General features: G+C 39.9%; 1 protein-coding gene across 1 annotated transcript in view; it reads right to left on the bottom strand.

Moving 5' to 3' along the window:
* Positions 1-22,312, bottom strand: part of Snoo (Sno oncogene) — a 101,266-nt gene extending 78,954 nt beyond the window's left edge. Inside the window, exon 1 of the mRNA XM_083132547.1 lies at positions 20,917-22,312. Coding sequence (XP_082988673.1) covers positions 20,917-21,864 — 948 coding nt within the window. The 5' untranslated portion in view covers positions 21,865-22,312. The remainder of the gene's footprint in view (positions 1-20,916) is intronic.
* Between the last annotated feature and the right edge of the window lie 260 nt (positions 22,313-22,572).

Consider the following 22,572-nt stretch of genomic DNA (forward strand, 5'->3'; position numbering starts at 1 on the left):
TAGTTCTAGGGAAACAGACGCAGGCGCTATCAACAATGCTATCTCGTTCCATTCTCGTCGGCCTGGTATTTCCTGTCCCTTACGTTGTGGGAAGTATTACGTAATGAACCGAAGCACAGGCTCTCGCTAGGACTTTAATATATCCACGCCGGAATTTAGTAAGAGGTTTGGGGATCGCCCCATCTACTTCCCTTATATCTACTTCGGTTTTGGTGCAGGCTCTTCTACTAGGAAAAAAAACAATCATGTTTCCTTAATGCACTTCATTTCCAAGTTTCTGTCTACTACTGAAAAATCAATCCACTTTATGTGCAGATGACAGCGAACAAAATCCCCACGATTCAGTACGGCATATTTCGGGCAAACAGACAGATCCTGCGTTGAAAATATGCCGGGTAAGTATTGTGCATAGATTGAAGTTATGACTATCGAGTAATGCGTACTTCTTATATTTTCCGAAACACTACAGAAACAGTGAAAAGTGTGTAAAATGCAAATTTTCTCGCTGTAAGAAAGTTTCTCTTACGCTTTCCTCGACACGCGTGAATTTGTCAGATTTCTTCCCAGAGTACACTGCGCGATGACGTCAAGTTGAATATCATCCATTGAGATTAGATTGACAATTCTACGTAGGTTTCCAATCGTGGACTTTGTACTTCATTGGAACTGGTTTTCTCCTCCCCACGAAGTGTTGCACCAGCCAGCAAATGAACGAAGAAAGTCGATTAAGTTTCTGTTGAAACTGAAAATCAAATACATGCCCACACAAGAACGTATTTAGAGGGGGTCCAGGAGGTCCGGACCCTTCGGAAAGACTTACCAAGTCCAAAATTAAATAAGCAAAAATACTTGTTTACTCTTGAATAATATGCAGTTGATCTATCTCCGCACAACTAACAAAGATACGAATTAAATTGTGATTGTACATTTAAGCATACCACTACTAATAATAAGATGCATAAAAATAATTATTAGGGACTTTACTTTCCATCAACTGGACATAACAACCTTTTGGGTATTCAATAAATAGTTATTAAAAACACGAGTTTCTTTGGGTTGTTTTTATACAAATTGTAGTGTTCCTAACTTAACATTTAAGCCAGATGAGTACGTGGTCGTAAGTCTCATCTTATTTTTGCCTATTTAACAATATTATTAAATGACCAACTATCATTTTGACATTAATCTCATTTATATATTGCACAGCTCGCTACGACGCCAGGAGTACAGGGTTCGAATCCCGGCCTGGATGTTTTTTGTGTGTCCCCGCATCAATTTCATCATATCACCCATTCTCATCTTCGCTATTAACAAAAAATGACAAGAAAGCGAAGTAAACTAAGCCAAATCACACATTTACATATTAATTAAAGACTATTTATTATCGCAAGCTCCCGAAATATAGCTCTACATAAAAAACTATATACTGAGTAATACATTTGTCGATAGTTTCTTTGCTTTCCACATACAATAATAATATTAAGGTGTATTTGTTAAAAATAGATCTTTGAGCGACAGACGTGAAGTATATTCTGGTAAGTTGAAATCTCGTGTGAGTCAGTCATAATCAATAAGTAAGCCCCTTGCCAGACTCGGCGGTGAAGGCCACTATCCACTCGCAGGACACGATACCGCATTCTGAGAGCACTTGTGTTTGTGTCAAGTGCGCATTTCAAACCCCTTCTCCCCCTTGTCCCCACCCCCTTCCGTCCGCCACGCTCTTCTGTCTCCATCGATTCGAGGAAATCTCGTGACTTTCGGTTGCAGTACGAGAGCAGCGCCACGGAAAGCACTTCGTGTTTCTTCTTTTCGGAATTACGTTATATAACAAGAACGGCTTGTATTAGTAATTTCAGGGTCGGCGTTTCTGTCGCGACGCATCGAACACGACTTGCCAACAGTGGTAAAAAAAAGTACACGTCTCCTACAATAAACATTTCAGAATGTGGGAACCGTACCAGGAATTGTGGGATGTTTGTGACGTACTCTAATTATGCAAACGAAGGTCACTGGAGTACACGTGAAGTTTTGTGTCGAGAAAAAACTGTCATGGTCCATGCAAAACGTTTTAAAAGTTACTCCCTCTGTCCCATAATTATTGTCCGGTACACTTTTGTTTGTGGTCACAAAATACTTGTCCGATATTCAAACTGTGACACTTGTGTATACAGAAGAAGAAAACGAAACACGGGAATGAGTCATACAACGTTATTATTCAAGGATCAGTACAAATTGGCCGATCAAGTATCCAAAAGAACATAAATAAAAAGTTACCATTTTGGCATATCGGACTATAATTATGGGACAGAGGGAGTATCTATTTCGATGTAGATGTTTGATTGTTCATTCACACTTAGTGTTCAATTCCCTCTTTACACTGGCGTGTGGATTCATTTTTGCCTATTTTATTCCACTGTGGCAACGTGGCGATGTTGTTTTAACGTCATAACACGGATTTATATGTAAATACGTACATGTATTCATGTGATGTTAAAATCAATGTTATGTTGTATTATCTTTGCAAATCGTGGTATGCTCTTTCGATTTTCCATATTTTTACATGTATCATCTTTTGGCATACATTAATAATTAAAGTATATCCATATATTCAAACATTTTCTGATATTATATTCCATATTCATACTGTTACTACATTCCCCATTTTCATGTTAAATACCAAAGGTTTTCCGTTCATCTGTTGTATTAGTTTTGTAGTCTCTGTTTATTCTAAATCTTGACAATAGACAGTGCATTTGTTAACATTCTTGTGAACAATATAGATTACAAGTTTAAGCTTTTCCGGTGAAATCCAGTGTTTATTGTAAATATCCTCCAACTACATGCGATACTGAAGGCAGTTTCAGCCAATAGGGACAACAGGAGAATATTGACGTTTTCGTGATACAAACGATAAATAACTAATAAATTTGTTGGTATGCTGTAAATATTAGATAAATTGCACATTGTTATTTTATTCATTTTTGTCTTGCAATGGTAAAGTAGTTGTGCATTGTATCTTTATAGTTTTGTTTCAACTCTTGCCTACATTTGGTGGAGCCCAGACTGTAAGCACTGCATAGGTACCCTGTTCCATTTTCTGTTAATATCTGCAATACCTTCTATTACTTGCCTCAAAGAACACATTCCTAGCTTATACTATAGCCACTGTTGCATATTATCCGAGACCACAATTTCCTCCAAATATTATTATTAGCCATTATTGTGTTAGTTTCTCTACACAGACGTAATAGTCCACCCCAAAATATTCCTTGTCACTTGGCACTTTGCACAGAACCACTAAGAGCGTACTCGTTTGACACAACTTGATCCCGGGTTCTAATCGCGACCTAGGCATGGGTTAATTTGTCTCTCTTCATCCATTTCATATCATCACTCATCCTCACCTACGCGATGTCAAAAGTGGCAAAAATTCATCTATCCAATCAATCACAACTTAATTCTGTTCCAATTTACCGTATGAAATGCTTTTTGGAAATCACAAAGTTTTTAAATTCGCTAGCAGATATTCAGGAACAAGCAAGCATGCGCTAATTCTAGAAGTCATGAAGCGACACACGCACAAGTCTGTAAAAAAAGCATTCACTGCGCATGCGCGATCAACAGGCTGAATGGATAGGCGACACGCGCAGTTTGTGCCATTTCGGTACGAAAGGCTGGCATTGATTTCCGAAGGTTCGGTTGAGACGTGTCGGTCTGAAAGCCCTTACACATTGTTTCTTTTAGTCGCAGACACGGGAGCATTAAGTAACAGCAAGCACGAAGGCTCCGTCGCAAACATTCTATCTGGAAAATTCCTGCAGCTTGAAAAACAAGTTTCTTTCTGTCTCTTTTTTTATGTGGGGAAAGCTGCAGACAGTACTTTTGGTAGATGGAAAGGGGGGGGAGGGGAGGAAACACGACTGACTAGTAGGCACTGCTGTTGCGGCTAATCGAGGTCAAGAAACCCTCTTCAACCGACCGGCATTTGTTACTTTAGAGAGCAATGTGGTAGAAGATAGGCCTGGTCTTCCCCAGGCGCGCAAAAAAAACACAAGCAAGTTGCAAGGGAAGCTAGGATGAAACAGCGGGCATCAACGTTGCCGAAAGACAGACGGCAAAAACTCACGAACTGCATGCGCAGACTATCGCGTGTTTCAGGACCTAACAACACTGATTGCAGGTGGAGGGCCTTTTCCACGTCTGGCCTCTTATGGATATTAAAGATAATCGTTCTGCGCCTTAGGGGCATGTATCCAGTTGCACTTTCCGGCAAACAAAAATACGGATCTTTACCTCGAAAGCTCTACCCACGTACAAAACAAAAGATAAGCGTTGATTTCGCATCTCGAAGCCTGGCCTTATATGGCGAAATAGATAGCGAAGCTATCTCTTGTGATAAAAAAACGCCACGCGCTGAAATTGTACACGCGACTACAAATTATCCCAAGGTTACTGCTATACAGGAAGGTTTTAGATTATGTACTCGAAATACCTGAAGCTGATTGGCAAACGATTATCTTGAAAGCACTTATAACGTACATAACATATATTAAAATGCTTGCATTATGTATGTTTTTAGGGTTCAAATGATCAAGAGAACGTTAAATAAACCCTAGCTTCTGTCAATATTCATTATTTACCACGTACATTGACATTTTTGAATGCAGTCAATGCTAAACTTCAAGGTTCTAGCGCTAGTGTATCGAAGCAAGTTGGGCCGACAATAAGAACAGAACGTACAGTGGGATGAATAAGTATTACCAAAACCAAACTGTCCACCACCATGTCCATGCATTTTATCTTACCCAATGAGAGCTTCAAGAATTCTGCTGATTACGTAAAAATCTATTCTTTAAAAACATATAGGATGCACGAGAAAATTGTTGAAAATAGTCATGGACAATTTGCCAAGTAATGTCTGTCTGTATAATAATTAGTTCCTGCTATTAAATTGAAAATTATACACTTTCTATTCAACAATTGCTTGCAGTGTGTATATTACATTGGGATTTGTAACGCACACGAGATGTACGTATAAATTTCAGCGAAAAATGACGGCTCCTCGACCAACTGGTTACAGGGCCAGCCATGTCTTGGAATGATTTTTCGCTGCTGCTGGACATATTGCCGTTCAATACAAAATAACCCCTGTAAATTATATTCTCTCTCCAGGGGGTCATTATTACGCCTCTCTCTATAATTACTTAGTCTTCTCGGTATAATGTTCAATTTCTTGGAAGAGATTGAACACATGCATTCTTTTCTAATTCAGAATAAGGGCGGGCTAATGTATTTTGCAACACTGTCACGGTATCTAGTGACATGTGAAACGCAGTTCGATATAAATTATTTTTATTTATTGATTCATTTTATGCACAAACATGAAAGTGTGAGGTTTGATCTTATTTTGTGGATAAACTTGTATCCGAGCCAGACGTCGGGAGTTGGGAGAAGGGTTTTTCTTGAGTGACAGCCGCCGCTTAGAACATGACATATTTGCACCAACACGGAGATAAGGAAAGATTATTTTCGCCGCTACCGGGCTCGAGTCGCAGCAGGCGTTCGAACCCATGTTCACGGATGACCAGGAAAATCAGCTGTAGCCCAAGCCTGCAAGGATCGACGACGCGCACTTGACCGCGTTTCAAGACAATGGAGAGAGGTCATTTCCATCCCTCTGAAACAGAAGCCAAGCCACTAGAGCGTCCTTTTCAACGGAAGAATTCGAATCTCTTATATATAGGCAGTACTATGATTCCAGACACAGTTTTTACCCGGATTTCATAGAGAGAGCATCTCCGCGCTACACTCTCGCGTGATCATTGCTTTGTGTCCGTGAACTTTGTTTCCTTACGTACTGTGAGCGACTTGCAGATAGAGAGTTACCAGTGTGCGCCTTATTTTGGTGAAGATTACGCGGTGATTTGTTTATGCCAAGCGTGGACTACATAAGGATGGAGGGCTAAAGAAGATAGAGAAGGGAGTCCGTCGACTCCCCTGACGCCTGCAACGACGCCGAAGCCAGTCAGACGACGCCGAAACCAAACACTGCCCAAAGCCCGAAGGACGCTTTCAGATCGACGTCCCAACCAAAGCCCGAAGGACGTTTCCAGAGAGAGATGATTGCAGATCGACGTCCAATTGATGCCCGACACTGGAGAGATTCCTGACCGGCGCGTGACCACGTACATCCGACGCTAGTGGCAAGAGGAACGCCCGAAGTACTAAGGAGGTGCAAGTACACCAGATCGTTGCAATTATTCTTCGTCGCGATCGACCTCGGAGGACAATTTCGCCACAAAGGAACCGTGTACAAGTCCCGCGTCCAGGAGAGATGAATGACCACGCCATGTAGCAGAGTCTGGTACAGTATACTTCAGAGGGTCTCATGTACATGTAAACGTGCGTCGTTAGTATCAACACCGTACAGTTAACGCCGAAGTCTCACTTATTCGCAAAGTTCCTCAGGAAACCCCGAACCTAACCCCCGCGTCTGATAATTTTTGGTATTGTTATAAAAAAGGGTAATTTCATGTTCAGATGTTCTAATTTAATTGTCTGCATTCAGGGTTAGAAGCTCCATTTCATTTCTTTAATATTTAGCATAAATTGTCAAAGTGGCTCCATTTCTTGTGTAACCGACCGCCCCGTCGCGCCATTTAATTTGTCAATAGTTGACTGATGAGTCCTTTTTAATTGTGGAAAGCGTAGTTGTTTTTATTGCGAGGTCGTGTGCGTGAAATAGTATTATATGTTGCATAGTGGTTTTTAAGGTAATTTTTGCTCGCGCCGACGATTGATTAGTGTATTCCGGCAGCTGGAGCCAATTAAGTTTTTGCATCCCTATGTAATTGTGTAGTTGTTCTCATTGGACGAGAGAGGCTTATGTGTAATACCTCCGTCCGAGAAACTTGTATAATGTCGTGCTTACGACTCGATGCACACGTTCATTCGAACGAAAGATTTAACCACGCCGACCCATTGTCTTAGTTAACCGCTTTCAGAGGGCTGGCACTTAAGTTAATTTAAAAGAGCACAGGAGCTGGCAGACAAATGCCCTAAATTCACATAAAGATTTAGAAATTAAAAGGAATGATATGTTAATGAGATCCATGATTTGTATCCATACTTCACATGTAAAAATACCTCATGCGTGTGAAAGAGAGATAGAGTGAATGTTGTGAGAGTGAGGAGGCTTTGTAAACAGTTGTTGATTGCAATATTTTTTTGTTGTTACAATATATATTCACTTTTTTACCGTTCGTCAGTGTTGTTATTTGACGTTTTTCAGGTACCAGATATTATGCTATTAGTGTTTTATGATTGTTCGAATCTACATATCATAGGTAAACAAAACAGTGTAACTTTTCAAGGTATGACAATAAACGACCGTCTCAGTACCGAACTTGATAACTGGACCGTGAGTCACGACCGGTTTCCCGTACACATAACGACGTTGGGCCCCGTGCCGGGGTATGATTGACACGTCATTTCGGGGACCGTGAGTGCACTCGTTACAACACATGTCTTGATTCATTAACTTGGATTATTTTACTTTGAGTTTCTGCCACTTTTGGCTACTGGCGATGTTGAGGATGAGTAATGATATGAAGGGAAACTCACAATGAACACGCATCCACCGGCCGGATTCGAACACGGGACTCATGGCGTAGTAGTGCACTGTGCTAACCACTCAGCCACTGAGGATGGTGGAAGAAATGTGCGTTTTGTTGTTTGTTTAGCAAACTTTCCTGCTTTTGCAGTGCTGTAATCCTGAAATGATCACAACACTGTTTCCCTTAACGGTGGATTATGTTTGCATTAAATATGTAGCTGAAATCATTTAATTTTTATAAAACATGTCATTGACGGCAGAATAGTAATGATGATATACCTATACTTGGCACAAAAGAGGCCTAGCGAAGGTATTCTTAAAATAAAATATATGATGTATTTTTATGATTCAAACATAAAAGCTAGAGTAATCGAAACTAGACGGTGTACGCTATTGAGTAAGGTTAATCAGAGAGTATACACAGGGGCATGAATATTTCGTTTTTGACGAAAACACGAAATGTAAAATAACACATTGTAACGCAACACATTCATGTTTTTGAAAGGTGTGAAGCTCATTTTGCTACCATGTTTTGTCACGAAATGAACTGCAAAATGCGAAATAAAGTCTTAAACACGATTGACTGATTGATTTGGTGTTTCAAGTCCACTTTATGCACAGTATGGCTAATCGGGACTGGACCTACAGTTTAAAGTGGAATCCGCACCACTATGTGCCTCCACCGGGACCCCTTCATTACGTCTTAAACACGAAATTTAGGGTTTATTTACCGATGCGACTTAATCTGAGGTTTGATTTATACTGCGAGTTATGGAAATCACGGAAAATTGAATAATTCTGCTGTAAATATTTGAGTATCAAACATTGATTCTACAGGAATAAACGTATTACTCTGTTAACTATATAAATGTGATATTAGAAGTGAAATGTTAATTTTCTGTAATAAGTATAGTGTTTAAAACAAATGCTCAGTTTTTGTACCAAAATCTTGATATTTTAATCAACACAAATATGTGGCTTATACCGCTGTATACCCTTGAGTACACCCTGTGCTCTTGACGTTCTTCCAGATCTAGGCTAGGCTAAGTCTATGATTCATCCCAGGAAATGTCACTATCTAGTTAACACAGCCAGCCCTATTCCGCGGCACAATCCTTAGTGATAAAAAGAGTCCCAGACGAATAAAATTTTCAGTGCAGCTCCCTTCCTTACCGGCGCTGCCACATGGAATAGCTGGCGAACGTCGACGTCGCTATACGCCTACGTGATTCCTTTGTTCTGCGTCGTGGCGATCGATACGGGGGATTCTAGCCACGTGACATGGCGCCTGACCCGAAACAGTCGACAAGTCTCCCCCCCTCTTTCCCTCCCCCGACAGCGCAGCGCCGAAACCTGGGTCACGGCCTTGGAATGACGAAATACATTAACGACTGGCGGGGGAGGGGAGGGGGTTCCATATCCACGGCTAGTCGATATCCTGGACTGACGATCCGCACCTTAGTTTTGCCTTTTTTAATGCGGAATACCAAAGCAGGTGGTAGTCGATCCTCCATGACTCCTACATTCCTATCCAAGTACGTAATTGAGAGGGGGGGGCAGACTTCCACGAAAGACTTACAGAGTACACAAATTAAATAATGAAAAAATATACTTGTTTAGCATTTGTTGCATAATCGATGGTTAAAGTTAAAATCATTCGGCTTTGCAGGACAGTACAGTCAACGGCAAAGATAATGGTAAGCAAATTGTCCACCGCCATATTCATTACTTCCTTATTCCATACATCCTGTGTTGTTTTAAGGAATGAAACTATGATGATTCGAAGCAGGCACTGTTATCTGCTCATTGACGTCATTATTTCAATTCATTGTCATCACATTGTGTAATGCAGACCGAATGAAAATGGTGGTGGACAATTCGCCTACTGTATCTTTCGCTGTTGGGTGTACCAAAGATGTATGCTTACACGCGGTGGGGCCAATTAGGGGGGGCGATGGGGGCAGTTGCCCTCCACTTTCTGCCACTTTTTCCCTCTCAACTCTTATCTACAAAGGGAAATATACTGTCTTTGCCCCCCCCCCAGTTTTGGCATCTTGCCCCCCTGGTTTTGGAACCCAATCGCCGCCACTGCTTACACGCTACTATAGTATTTATGATAAAAGCATAAAATATTTGGTAACTGGATGTAACATCATTTTCTTTTTCAATACTTACCAGGGAAGTTTTTATACAAATTATAGCGATCTTAACTGCAGGTATACGTGCGGTTCTATATATTCTTATTCGATCTTTTTACCTATTCATGTAATAATAATATTAATTAATTTATAATATTTATTATTATTATTCCTGAGACACTTGTTCGGAACCACGAGGGGGAAATTGTAAGGCAAGGGTATAGAACACATCCAAGGTCACCACAATTCCCCACCTGCCAGGTCATCAACGAACGGTGCGCACTCATAAAAGCAGCAGGCAGACGATGAGGAAATTTGCCTCCGTAAAAAAAACAACGCTCTTACGAAATGCATGGGCCTTCCCCGACGGTGAAGCCATAAAGCTGTCGCCTTGTAATCAAGGGGTCTTGGGTTCGATTGCACTTTCTGTGCCAGAATCGGTACTGTTCAACTTTTGTTTCGCTACTTGATAAAGCGCTGTGGCGCCAGGCATCGACCAAACTGGTCATTAATTTATAATTAACAACAGAAATAAAGTTCAGTATTCTTCGAACAGAATAACCAAGTAACAACATTGTTAGATCGAAAGAAAAGTGTTTTCAGAAAAAATCTGGGGAGGGATCCGAACCAAGTGTGTCCGAAATTATAATAAAATTAATAATATTAATTAAATATGTAAATTAATTTATATTGTAATGCCATGAATGGGTAAAAAAGACTGCTTAAGAATAGATACAGCACGTATTCATTATCTATCTTACGTGTAATTAAGAACAACAACTGGCTACCAAGAATTGCATTTTTATTTAATAACAAAATAACATGTTAGATCTAGCAGACAAAAGTAAAGTTCATAATAATTATTATTAGTAGTAGTGTCATAAATCTTCAAAACCGTATGATCCCAATATAATCCTTGCCTTTCAATAAATAACACTCGACAGTACAACAAATGCTAAAAAAAAAGTATTTCAGTACTTGGCAAGTCTTTCGGGGTACGGACTCCCCCCCCCCCCCAAGTACGCCATTGAGTGTAAAATACAGGAACCAGATTGTGTTCTAATACTCTACCATTTAATTAACAGTATTCAAAATTTCAAAAATTAAATTGCAAGATAAACTTTATGACTAAAACGTTCCCCTACCTTTAAATGCTTTTCCTTAAAAAGTGTGTTCCCCTGTGCATAGCACCACGCCATGAAGGCGTATAGGGGGTGTGGGGGTAACGCCCCACACTTTCTTGATCCGGTCGTGAGTGGGGGTGATGTGATCAGCATCACGCCCCTGACCGCCTTTACCGCCTAGGGTTTCCCCCAGGTACCCATGTTATTCGACGCTGGGTGGGCGCCGGGGCCGCTTCCATCGTTAGAAAAGTTCCCGGATTTGAACCGGCCGGGCAATGAACTAACTGAAAATAATAATAATACTGTTGTACTGGATAATCACTCATCTGGTGTATTGAGCAGAAAAGTCTCCCATAATAATTATTCTTATTATTTTTACTATTTAAGTTTTATCAACGGTCTGACAACCCTTACAAATATTTCTGAAGACGCCTATATGTGGGGCCTCAAGTTTGCACATTCATGTCGCAATTCTCAATGTAAAACTTTGACCTTTGTGTCTGCGACCCGTTCATTGTCGCTCGATATGGCGGGTGACGCCGATTTTATCGTCTGGCTCCTGATCCTTGGCAGTTTGTGAATTAAGTTTGGCGTTAAAGACTCGTATTTCCTTATCTTCACGTAACTGGAACCACCAATCTTATTTGTTCTAGGAAGAACGTGACAAAGAGTAAGATAATTATTAGTTTTGTAAACGTTCGTAAAAAACATACTACAGTTTCCTAGAATTGTGCGTTGGAACGTCCACCACTAGAAATAAATCGAAATCGTGCATGAATGACGTATCAAGACTGTAGTTTCGAGTGTCATGGTGGGCAAGCAGAGGACGATCTTATTCAAGAATCTAAAAACAAAAAAGGAATACCTCTACCAACTTCTTTATCCTCTTTAATATCGGCACCAGATATAACAATTGTTTTTATAATTTTCAGAATTTTTCATGATGTTAATGTAGACATATAAAAACTATACTTATTCAAAATTTGTAATTTGATGTAAGATATCATGTATGACAATTTTTTAGGACACTATTGTTTAGAGCTTCTATATCCAATAAATAATAAACGAATGTCATGGCATTTCGGTCACCAGCGAGGGGAAAGGACCTAGGCTATCCTTTTTATCCGTATTATTATTATTATTATAATTATTAGCAGATTTGTTATCATGGTACATCACTTCCACTAATTGCATGCTCTGTATTAATAACACTTGTAAAGTTTAAAATTTAGATACAACTGATTAAGTATTCAAAAAACTTCGATAAAACAATACAAAAACGTTGAAACATTATTTTGTCACTCTTTTGAAACATTTTGGCACTTACAGGCACTATGTACACTCATGTTCAGATAAAGTGGCACATACTCCAACTGTCCAACCTTATAAAATGTTAGCATGCAATGTTAACTGGACATTATCAATTGTCTAGAGCTTTAAACTCTACTAATTCTAACACTACGTTTCGAGAGAGATGCTCTTGTCGCGTCTTCAGGTGAAATTTCTTTTCTTTTGCCGGTGGTGGGAATCGAACTTACGACAGACCTGCGATTTTACTACAAATCCGGCGCCTCTTAGAATTCTGTACTAATCTTTGCTCCAATTATGCTACTATTTGTAATATTTCAGGAGAGGGGGACCATATATGCTTGAATTCTACACTGGGATGACTCGTAGGAAAACTTATAAAATGAGCCACTTTACGCGAACAGGACTGTACAATGAATGTGTCTTATCCTGAAACCTACTTCTGTAATGACAGTAGGACGAATACGTTCACAGGAACAAAAGTAGCACTTATTCGGGTTCTCAGTGATAAATTCCCCTCCAATCTGTCCATTATGCACAGACTATAGCCTTACAAATAAACACTTTATACAAAAAATATTTCGGGAACGAACGCATGGGTTCGAGAAGGCACGTACTCAGCGCCAAAGCCTAGGAGAAACGATTCTAAAAATAATCCTGACAAAGATCGTATACAGAACATTCACCTGTGAAGATTCCCCAAATATCCTAAGCGTTAAGCAAGAATTCCATTTCGATCACATATTCCCAACTGCACCGAACGAAGTTCGTCTATTTCGGGATGTTTGAAAAGAAGTTATGCGCCCAGAACGACATGCCGAACATGTAAACATCCAAAGACTGAAATGAAGTGGTTCTTTGGGTTACCATTGATGGGGTTTTCTTGCTTTCTATATAAATATGTACCAATTATGTGCAAACTCATTTGTAAAAGAAATAGTCTCTTGTGAACCATATTTGTCAGTTTTAAACAACTGTGGCTGACCGAAGCTGTTCATTTGTTTAATTTTTGCTTAACATGTATGATACATTTGTTGTTATGAATGTACATAATGTTGAACTATTGTGATGTATAATTATGATGACATTACTGTTAATGTAAAATTATACTGTATAATTTTTGTACATATAAACTAATGCAGATAAGTGTGTTAATACATGGAGATTCATAATATCGGTGTTTCGAGTTTTCATTGAACTATATCAAACTATAAGCAGCTGTTTTATATAAGTAAACAATAGGGTGATCGGTTGAGATGGAGCAAATGAAGCTAGCTTCATAACTTGCACGGTAAAAGTGGTAAAGTGTTTACATATATACATACACAGTGTGGTATTTCATACATTCCCAAGCCGTGGGATGTGCCTCGACATAATCATGCCTCAGTGTACAACTGGTTGGTAGATGGTAACTTTTGTAATTAATTAATATACAATTGCACGTACATAAATTTAAAAAAAAAAAGCATTGGTTCATTTTTTAGGTATAGTGAATTATAAAATATGTGTATGACACTACTGCAATAATGTTTTCTTATTACTAATAATGGTAATTTTTGTACTTATTATAATCAGGGAGTAGAAGATATACAGGGCACTTGAATTATCAACTCCACTTCTAAAAGACCATTTTAATAATTCAATTTCACTTACGGAAATTTCCATTACCATCTCCCCCCCCCCTAATTAGCGAATACAGTATATGTTTTCCATGTATGTTTTTTTTGCATCACGTGTATCATAAATATGTAACAAATGAAGCAGCTTCTTGAATTTTAGTGATAAAAAATGTGTGGGCCTCTCTCTCTCTCTCTCTCTCTCAGGAAAGTTTCTTGTAAGACACGGGTAAGCAAAAAAAAATCCGCAGTTGGACTAGCACACGTCATGCATTACAGCACAATACAACTGTCATTTTTTGCTGAAAAAAATCAGGTCCAGTTTACGGACAGACTAGCAACCAAACTGCGGCAGGCATGGCGGATCCGAAAATAACACCGTCCAACTCATCAGGCAACTATTTCAGGGCACACGAACTGCAAAACACTGCTCCTTGCAGAGGGGGGAGACAACGCCGAGCGCCCACGTGATCAGAGGCGCTCGCCTTGAAGTCTGCCGCCGCTATGGCGCTGTGGAGATGGGGAAGCATGAATGCAGGTTCGAAGCGTCAGTGGCGTGATCCGTTCGTATCGATCCCCCATGGGAGCAGAGCGGATCTGCAGTTCGCAGGCCGAGTGAAGAAGACTTCATACCGTTCCATTATTGGTGCACCGCCGTGCGCCAATGTAACCTAGCATATATAGCGTAGTAGCCGCTTTTTCTATTTATCTAGGGTACTTGTGGCGATGTATCAATAAAATATCAATGCCTTACACAAGATTCGAACCAACGACCCTGACTTCGTATTTACTTGTAATTTTATTGAGTTTTTGCTTCAAGTCCACTGGATTGTACCTACAGTTTAAAGTTGGATCTGAACCACTATGTACTTACAGCGGGTATCGAACCCGGGACCTCTTGATTACATGGTGACATTACCACTACGCCATCGGAGAGGCCTGCTTTGCTTTCCTGTCTGACAGGGTTGTTAAATGTCCAGGAATTTTAAATAAATTCAATTCCGGTCCAGGAAAATCAGCAAGCGTAAATGGGTTCTGGACCGTAAAGAACCTTTTTATTTGTAAAGTATTTCAATTCGGTCCAGGAACCTTTTTTCCGGATCAATTTCAATACGGTCCAGGAACATTTTTGAATCGAAACAATACGCAGCTTGGGCCGAATTTAAATTGTGTGAGAAAAACTGTTCCGGTCCTTCAGAGGAACCAAATAGAACCCATTAGAATTTATGGGTCCCTGAACCTATAACAACCCTGGTCCCTTAACCACAACCCTCTATTAAAAAGTTGCTATTTAAGTTGTCCGTTCGCCGCCGAGATAGGCAACACACACAACACATTTGCATGATAAGCCAGTATTTCAGGTAGATGTCCCATTTTTATTGCCTGTGACTGTACAGTACTGTAAACAAAACAAAAAAAAATTAGCTGAATCCTTCAGCGGTTGTTGACGAGTATCTTGTATACAATTGGACTTGCCACCAGATTCTCAGCTTTAAAATTCATATATAACAGGTACCCATCCATGATTTCGAACTCTTACCTCCTGGCTATGTACAGATACGGACAGTTCGCGGTTGTAAAAATCCCATTAACTTTCCATGGAAGTGTTGCAACCCAGAAATGTCCGCGACTGTACAATGGGATTAGTTACTGAACAAGGGCAGCTTACGATGAGGCTATTCAACTGACACGTTCTTTCCAATGTAATAATATGGGTTTAAAATGCGATCTTTTCACTTGTGCGATTAAGAAACTGTATAAAATTTAATAGAAGGATATGAATTATCAATTTGCCGATTCACACACACATTACTCACTCACGCGACTTACACAGCTCAAAGATGACCGACGAGTTGATTTGCGCTGCAACTCGTTTCTGAACGCCAAACCTTTGCTCTCCTTACCTAACCACATATGCATTATTAGGCCTAAGCGGAAATGTAGTTAGGAACTGTTAGGTTATGAGCTGGTTTAGAGCTCGTGGCATTTAGTTTTAGCGTTTGGTGGAAGCTGAGTGTGTCCCGCACCAGACCTAAAAAGAATACATAGTAATAAACCAAATATGCCTGAACATTTCACGTTTAGTATTTGCTTCAGTAGCGAGTTGGCTACCTCCCAGTACGCACTGCTAATCCACCTAAGCAATCGAACTAATCACAAACCACTTGATGTGTTGGATGACGTCAATTGCTCCAATCAAGGCCTCAGAGAATGTATGGGTGTTTATCACGTTTATGGATAGCCTGCCTCCCCAAACGTTAATCAGATAATCAAGATACTGCGCATAGATGCGTAATCAAGGTAGCTTCAGACTGACACATGGAATACATGAATACGAAAATCGTATCAATATAATTAGCCCGGCAATGGGTCGTACAGCGGTATGCATAAGTAATGTCAAGCAGTGGGGGTGATTAGGGGGGCGAGGGGAAGCAGTTGCCCCCCAAACTATGCTAAACCTTATCTACCAAGCAAGAAAAGTAAACTGTCCTTGGCCCTCCCCCCGTTCTGGAACTCAATCGCCGCCACTGATAGCAAGGAAATTGTCCATTACCATGGTTATTCTCTTCTGCACCCGCATCAGTAAAATTCTATTCCTTTCAAACACGTAGGATGCAAGAGAAATATTAATAAAAAATGGTCATTTGCCAAGCAATACTTGTGCATCTCAGTGTCCATTAAAATCGTATAAACAAGTTTTTGACCACCGCAGACCACATCTGATGAAATGTTTCTATAACGTCTAGCCTGTAGTTAAGATTTTTTTTTTTATTGCTTCATTTTGCTCCTTAAAACCATTTCGCGCATTTGGACTGTTTTTGCTTCTCTCAAAATTCTGCAATGGAAAATCAATCTATTACCCTGCCTCAATACCAGTTTCATTTTCCCTACAAAATCATCATTAACGTGTATACACCATAGCGATCTGTTTTGAAAAAATGAAGATACCGAACGGTTGAAAAAATAATAAAAATAACCTACTAATGGCATTGTTTGACACGAACTTTATGCTTTAGAAGTGATGAATAATACTTATTAGTTGCACATCAACGGATCTGCATCATACTTGTTCTAACAACATGTTGAACTTCCAAATTCTACCTCAAATTACAATCTTTCTTCATTGCATGATAATACTTTCCACTGGAGGAAACCATGTTTCAGTGAAACAATATTAACAAACTTATAACGACCATAAATTCTGTTAATTCTCAAAAACATGTACATAAAGTTTATGAGAATCCACGTTCCATCTTGACATACGTAAGTTCTTAAATGATTCAGTGACGAACTACCGTCATGGACAGTTACCCTACAGAGATTTCCATCAGCTATATTATGTTTTCTAGTGTAAGCCTCATCTGGCCTCCCTATTTTATATTGAAACGTAACTTATGTGGCTACTGGCACAATGACTATAATCGTACAAATGTTCCAAAATATATCCACGTCTTACTGTATTTGGTACAGTGGGATCCATGAGTATTACCCTGCAAATTGTCCATCACCATGTTCGTGCTCTTTATTTGACCCAATAAGAGCTTCAAGAATTTAAAGAAAACTCAAAACAAGCTGTTGACAACTTCTGCACCAGCATACATAAAAATCTGTCGCTTAAAAACACAATAGGATACAAGAGAAAAATTAATGAAAATAGTCATGGACAATTTGCACGGTAATACTCATGGATCCCACTGTACAAACTCAATTCAATTTTCCTTCCCCAATAACGACCTTGAATTAAGACACCTAACTCTAACACGGCACACATTCCGATCTGAAGACAGGAAAAATGATGTAGACGCAAAGCTTGCATAAGGAAAGCAGCAAAATCAGCTTTCTTTAAAATGCACAACGGATTCAGCGTACAAACGCAAGGCAGGAAGAAAAGTAAATTCACAACACAGCATAAAATCACCAACCGACATTTGAACATTCTCCTATCCTACCTCGGCAGCTTTCAGTCGCTAATCCACGTTTTCCTTCTCATCCACTGTCTGCTACGTTGTCAAGGTCAAATTATTCTGCTTCCCAAGGTCGAAAGATTTTAGCCGGAAGGGAAGACAAAAACGCAATGCCGACAGAGTTCTCACCATGTAACGTTTACGGAGGCATTGTTTAACTTAAAGACTGTTCTGTTCATATCCACCAGCTGTTATAAAAATGATCGTTAATGTGCGGAGACTGCTATTGCAACACATATCTCAAAATGTACTGCAACATAATGTGAATAAGTTTAACAGCTACGAAAAGAATTTAATATGTACGTCGGTATGGTACATTAATATTGCAACGTTTTCAAAACGCGCGAAAGGGCGTAACAAGCAAAAATGGGGGTTAAGTTCAGTTACATGATAATATGTGAATACATACGCCTGTGGTGTGTGTGTTGGGATTTTATGCATGGTTCAGTTCGGTTTTGTTTTTTCAATAACTTCCCAATTCTATGGAGTAGAGACTATAAAAATATTCAAATGTCCCAAATGTCAATTTTATAACGTAAATAAGGCAACATAATTCACTTGTTCCGTAATACAAGTGATAATTGCATTCAAAAAGCATTTACAGTTGCTGAACTCCCGTCCCTCTCATTAAAAATTTGAGAGTGCGCATATATGTACACAGCATTCTGGTTTTCATGACCACGCTAGTCTAATTATGTACATTAGTGGCACTCGAGTAAATTCATCCACCACAAACAAAGCAAGAGACAAACTGAATGTCACAGATTCATAGTCAATTTATTCACTTTTGTACTTTCAGTTGAGTATTTTTAATTAAAGAATTTATTAATGGCAATTATCTACGCATTATCCATGCATATTACATGCCAGTAACATTCATGTACATGCACGTGTGGGTAATGAGAATCACATTTTGTGAAAAAGAAAAAGCATGGCTCTGTTTTCAAATTCGTTACTCCACAATGAACAATTTTTAAAAACCATGCATCAAAAGTGAACAAAACAATACGAGTAGAAAATACTTTGACGACAACGGCAGCTGGTAAACAAGGATACGCTTTACAATACCCAAAATACATGTGGCAAAATGGATGCATTGGGGCCTTTTCGGGCCGCCGGGGACATATGCTTGCGAAACAATACTAAGTGAAATGTAGTTAGCTCACCAATTCTCCCACTGCTGGTGTCTATATAAAGTGTGTTATAGCTTGCAAACTAATGATTATCAGTGTGCCAGCGGTACAAAGGTCAAGAAAATTCTGTAACCACTCATCATTATCAAACAATTTGTCTATGTGAGATTTTATTTTCCATTGGTCTATCAAATATTTTTTTCAGAATATTTATCAGCGACAGAGTGTAAGGTACCGTAGCGCTAGCAACGCGATACTCCTTCATGATCATTTTTAAATAAATTCAGTTCTAGCCAATTTCCCTGGTGCAACAAAACCGGGGTTTACCACGGCTCGCTTTGTACATAACTGACATTATGAGAATACACACAAGTGTGTTGGGATTTAAAAGCATGGATTGCACATCAGTTAGTTTTTTTTTAAAAAAAAACTTCCCAATTCTAGGGGGTAGGGAGAGGCTATATAAATTGCATTCAAAAGTTCCAACCGTAATTTTCCTAAAGTAAATAAGGAAACGCAAGTAATTTGTTTCCTACCCGAGTGATAACTGCATTCACGAGGCATTTTTATTGGTTGAACCCCCTCCTCTTCCATTCAAGTTTATGGGACCGCTCATGGATGTGATGATGTTATTTCTGAATAACTGTGCTCGAGAAATCAACGCTACAGTGACAATATGTATGTATCAATAAGTTATCTTGATGTTGCATTACATCTATTCTCACCCATTGCTTGTTTGTTATTTTGGTGTTAGATCATTTGCTGTTGATAGTGTGTATTAATCGTGTTTCACCTTGACACACACGAATAGAACTTAAATCCAGTTTCAAGTCAAAAGGCAACACTATTTAATTTCAACACATCATGTAATGCTTCTACATTGTATAAACACAGTTCCAATTTCAACACTATTTAAGAAAAAATACAAATCCCCTACAACAAACGTTATTACAATTAGTGCATATACAATGTTTTCGATTGGTACTCAAATTCAAACAAAGTTTTACACTAAATGCATGCAAGTGTCAACTCTACTTGCAATAAGTTCCTAATACAAATATTCGAATTTCTAAGTACGGAAGTCAACATGATAATTTTATTTGTAACATGGCTGAACCTTATCAAAAATGCCGCTCCCACCATACGACTCTTCAGACTGCCGTCAAAAATATTTGCGATATTTTATCAGCAAGGTTCCAAGGTTCTTAACAGTAAGGGCAAAACAACATGCGTATATAATCATGAGATTCGCCCAATCAGAAAGCAGCCTGAAAACAAAAACATTCGATAAGAAAACACAATATAACAAGTGCAAACGAACTGAATTTCAACTTCGTAGTTCTTACGTCTTTTTTTTCTTCTTCTGAACAGCACAAACCCAAACAATTGTGTTAACACACAAGCTCAAAGACCATAGTCGGCAAAACAGTTCCAAATTTCTCAAACACTAGAATTGTAAAAGACCTCAAATCAAGACAGTGTAGGGGAAAAAACCCGAATATAACCTTGGCCCCATGTTATCTGATTAATCCCCTACTCTGTAAAAGGAAAACAGTTTTCTAATGGCAGAACTGCACGTAACGACGTATGAAAATTTGATAAAAACAAGCCGAAACTTTGAACTTGCACAAGAACTGCCAGGTATATCATATGATCTAAAATTGAACATATTGTCGATACTAACTGGATGTTCAATTCGTCTTGATTCTGTGAAAAAGGAATGTCAGTGCGGATACTAGGTGGCGCTGGTGCACCCAATCAACATCTAATCATAGCCGCCGAATTTTGGGAGGGAGGAAGGGCACCTTCTGACCCTTAAAAATTCATATATATATATTTTATATATATTCACACATATAAAATATGGTTGCTGCCAACCTTGCCTCCCCAAAATGTATTTTTATTTGGCCTCTGCATATAATCCCTAAATACTATCGCTTTTCACAGTTATATACACAAATATGGGGAAAACAAAATCGTATTAGTGAGAAAATAAAATAATGTAAAATTGACTTACCTGCTTTCGTTTGTTTGAAAATTCTCGTATCTCCAAAAACCGATCCAAGATCTTCGTGCATTTTTCATAATCCTCTTGATCTTTTGCGACCTGTAAATACGCTCGCCAATTGTTGGAATCGAATCCCCAATGGCAGGTACGATTTTCGAGGGGCTTATGGGCATGGCAAACGAATTTCTGGGGGGAGAATACTCCGTGGCACTGCATACATTCAATACACCGGGCGTGGGTGTAAGTGTACAACTCAGGCCGACACAGTCCCTTGCACTTCCCAAAACACTCATGGTACACTCTAAACGAAAACAGTCTTTGGTGTTCTGGCGCCAATCTCGGGGGGTTATGATCAAGGAGAGCACTGCACAAACGTTCGGCGTCCGTTTTCGTGATCAATCCACACGAGGGGGCAGTTGTGGGTAAAATCCCAGTCACTTTGAGAACATTAAGCTGCTCGGGGTTACACCGGGAGCAAAATATTTGCAGTTCGTCACACACTTGGTTTATTTGGGGCAGGCATTTGTCCCTCAAAACACTGTTTAAAATCTGCGGCAAGCACAGTCTCTTTTCGCCGCCCACTAGGAAACACGAAATAGTCTCCCCTTCGAGAACGGTTTCTGTTCGTTCGCTACGGGACTGGTCCGGCGTGGTGAGGATTGGAAGGGATTGTATTGGGAATGGGGGTGGGTTCAGGAAAGGGTCGTAATCCAACTTCGTACCATCCTTGTTCGGTTCACCTTCTGGGGACGACGCCACTTCCTTCTTTATAACAACCTTTTGCTTACGTTCTTCCGTATCACTGGTTTTCATAGCTGAGTCGTCCGTATCTAACACAGTGCTCGGGCCCGATAAGCTGTTCACTGCAGTTTGCCGGTACCTTTTGAGTACGTTCTTAAGGTGAGGACTATACTCTTCCGACGATGGAATAGTCTCCATGATCACGATCTTCTTCATTTACATCACCAATAAAAACAAACCACAATTCTGCTAATATAAAAACAATGCCATCTGTGAATATGCACAAGCACTCGCACACTCGATTCGTCACTCACGAACACCGAAACATGTCTGCTGCTCTGCTCGCCTTCGGCTTTTTCCCACTCGGCCTTGCGTACCAGGATAAATATCGGGCTATTCCATCCACTGCGCTACCTCCCCGTGCACTGATTCGTCTGGCTCAGTTCCTGGCGTCCCGTGGCTCCATATCGGTTGCACATTTGCACTCGCAGACACTCCACAATATCCCGATTGACAAACTTGTCGAGACAACACAGAAACGTGAAGCTACAAGAGTATTTGAACGATTACAAGACGAAGACGTAATGGTGTGGCGTGTTCGACCGACGATGCGCGGATACTCCTACTGTTCGCCGTTCCGTTTGCCTCTCTGCCCCCCAAAGCAGTCTGCAGACCGACCCGTCCGTCATGTGACCCACCTTCCAGTCAAAATAGCCGGCCAGGCTGGCAGAAGAACGCGACGTGGTAAAGGGGAGGGGGAGGAGGGAACGGAGGGGAGGGGAGCATTGCGATTTGGAAGATAGGGATTTACAGTGTTGCCATAACGCGAATTAATTCACTAGCGGAGTAATGCCATATTAGGGAACAAAATATCTTTCCTTCCGCCTTTCCTGTCTTCTTCCCAGCCAAGGTTAACCAATGAAA

Source organism: Lepisma saccharinum, chromosome 12 (assembly GCF_977018435.1).
Source record: "Lepisma saccharinum chromosome 12, izLepSacc3.1, whole genome shotgun sequence".
Taxonomy (NCBI): Eukaryota; Metazoa; Arthropoda; class Insecta; order Zygentoma; family Lepismatidae; genus Lepisma; species Lepisma saccharinum.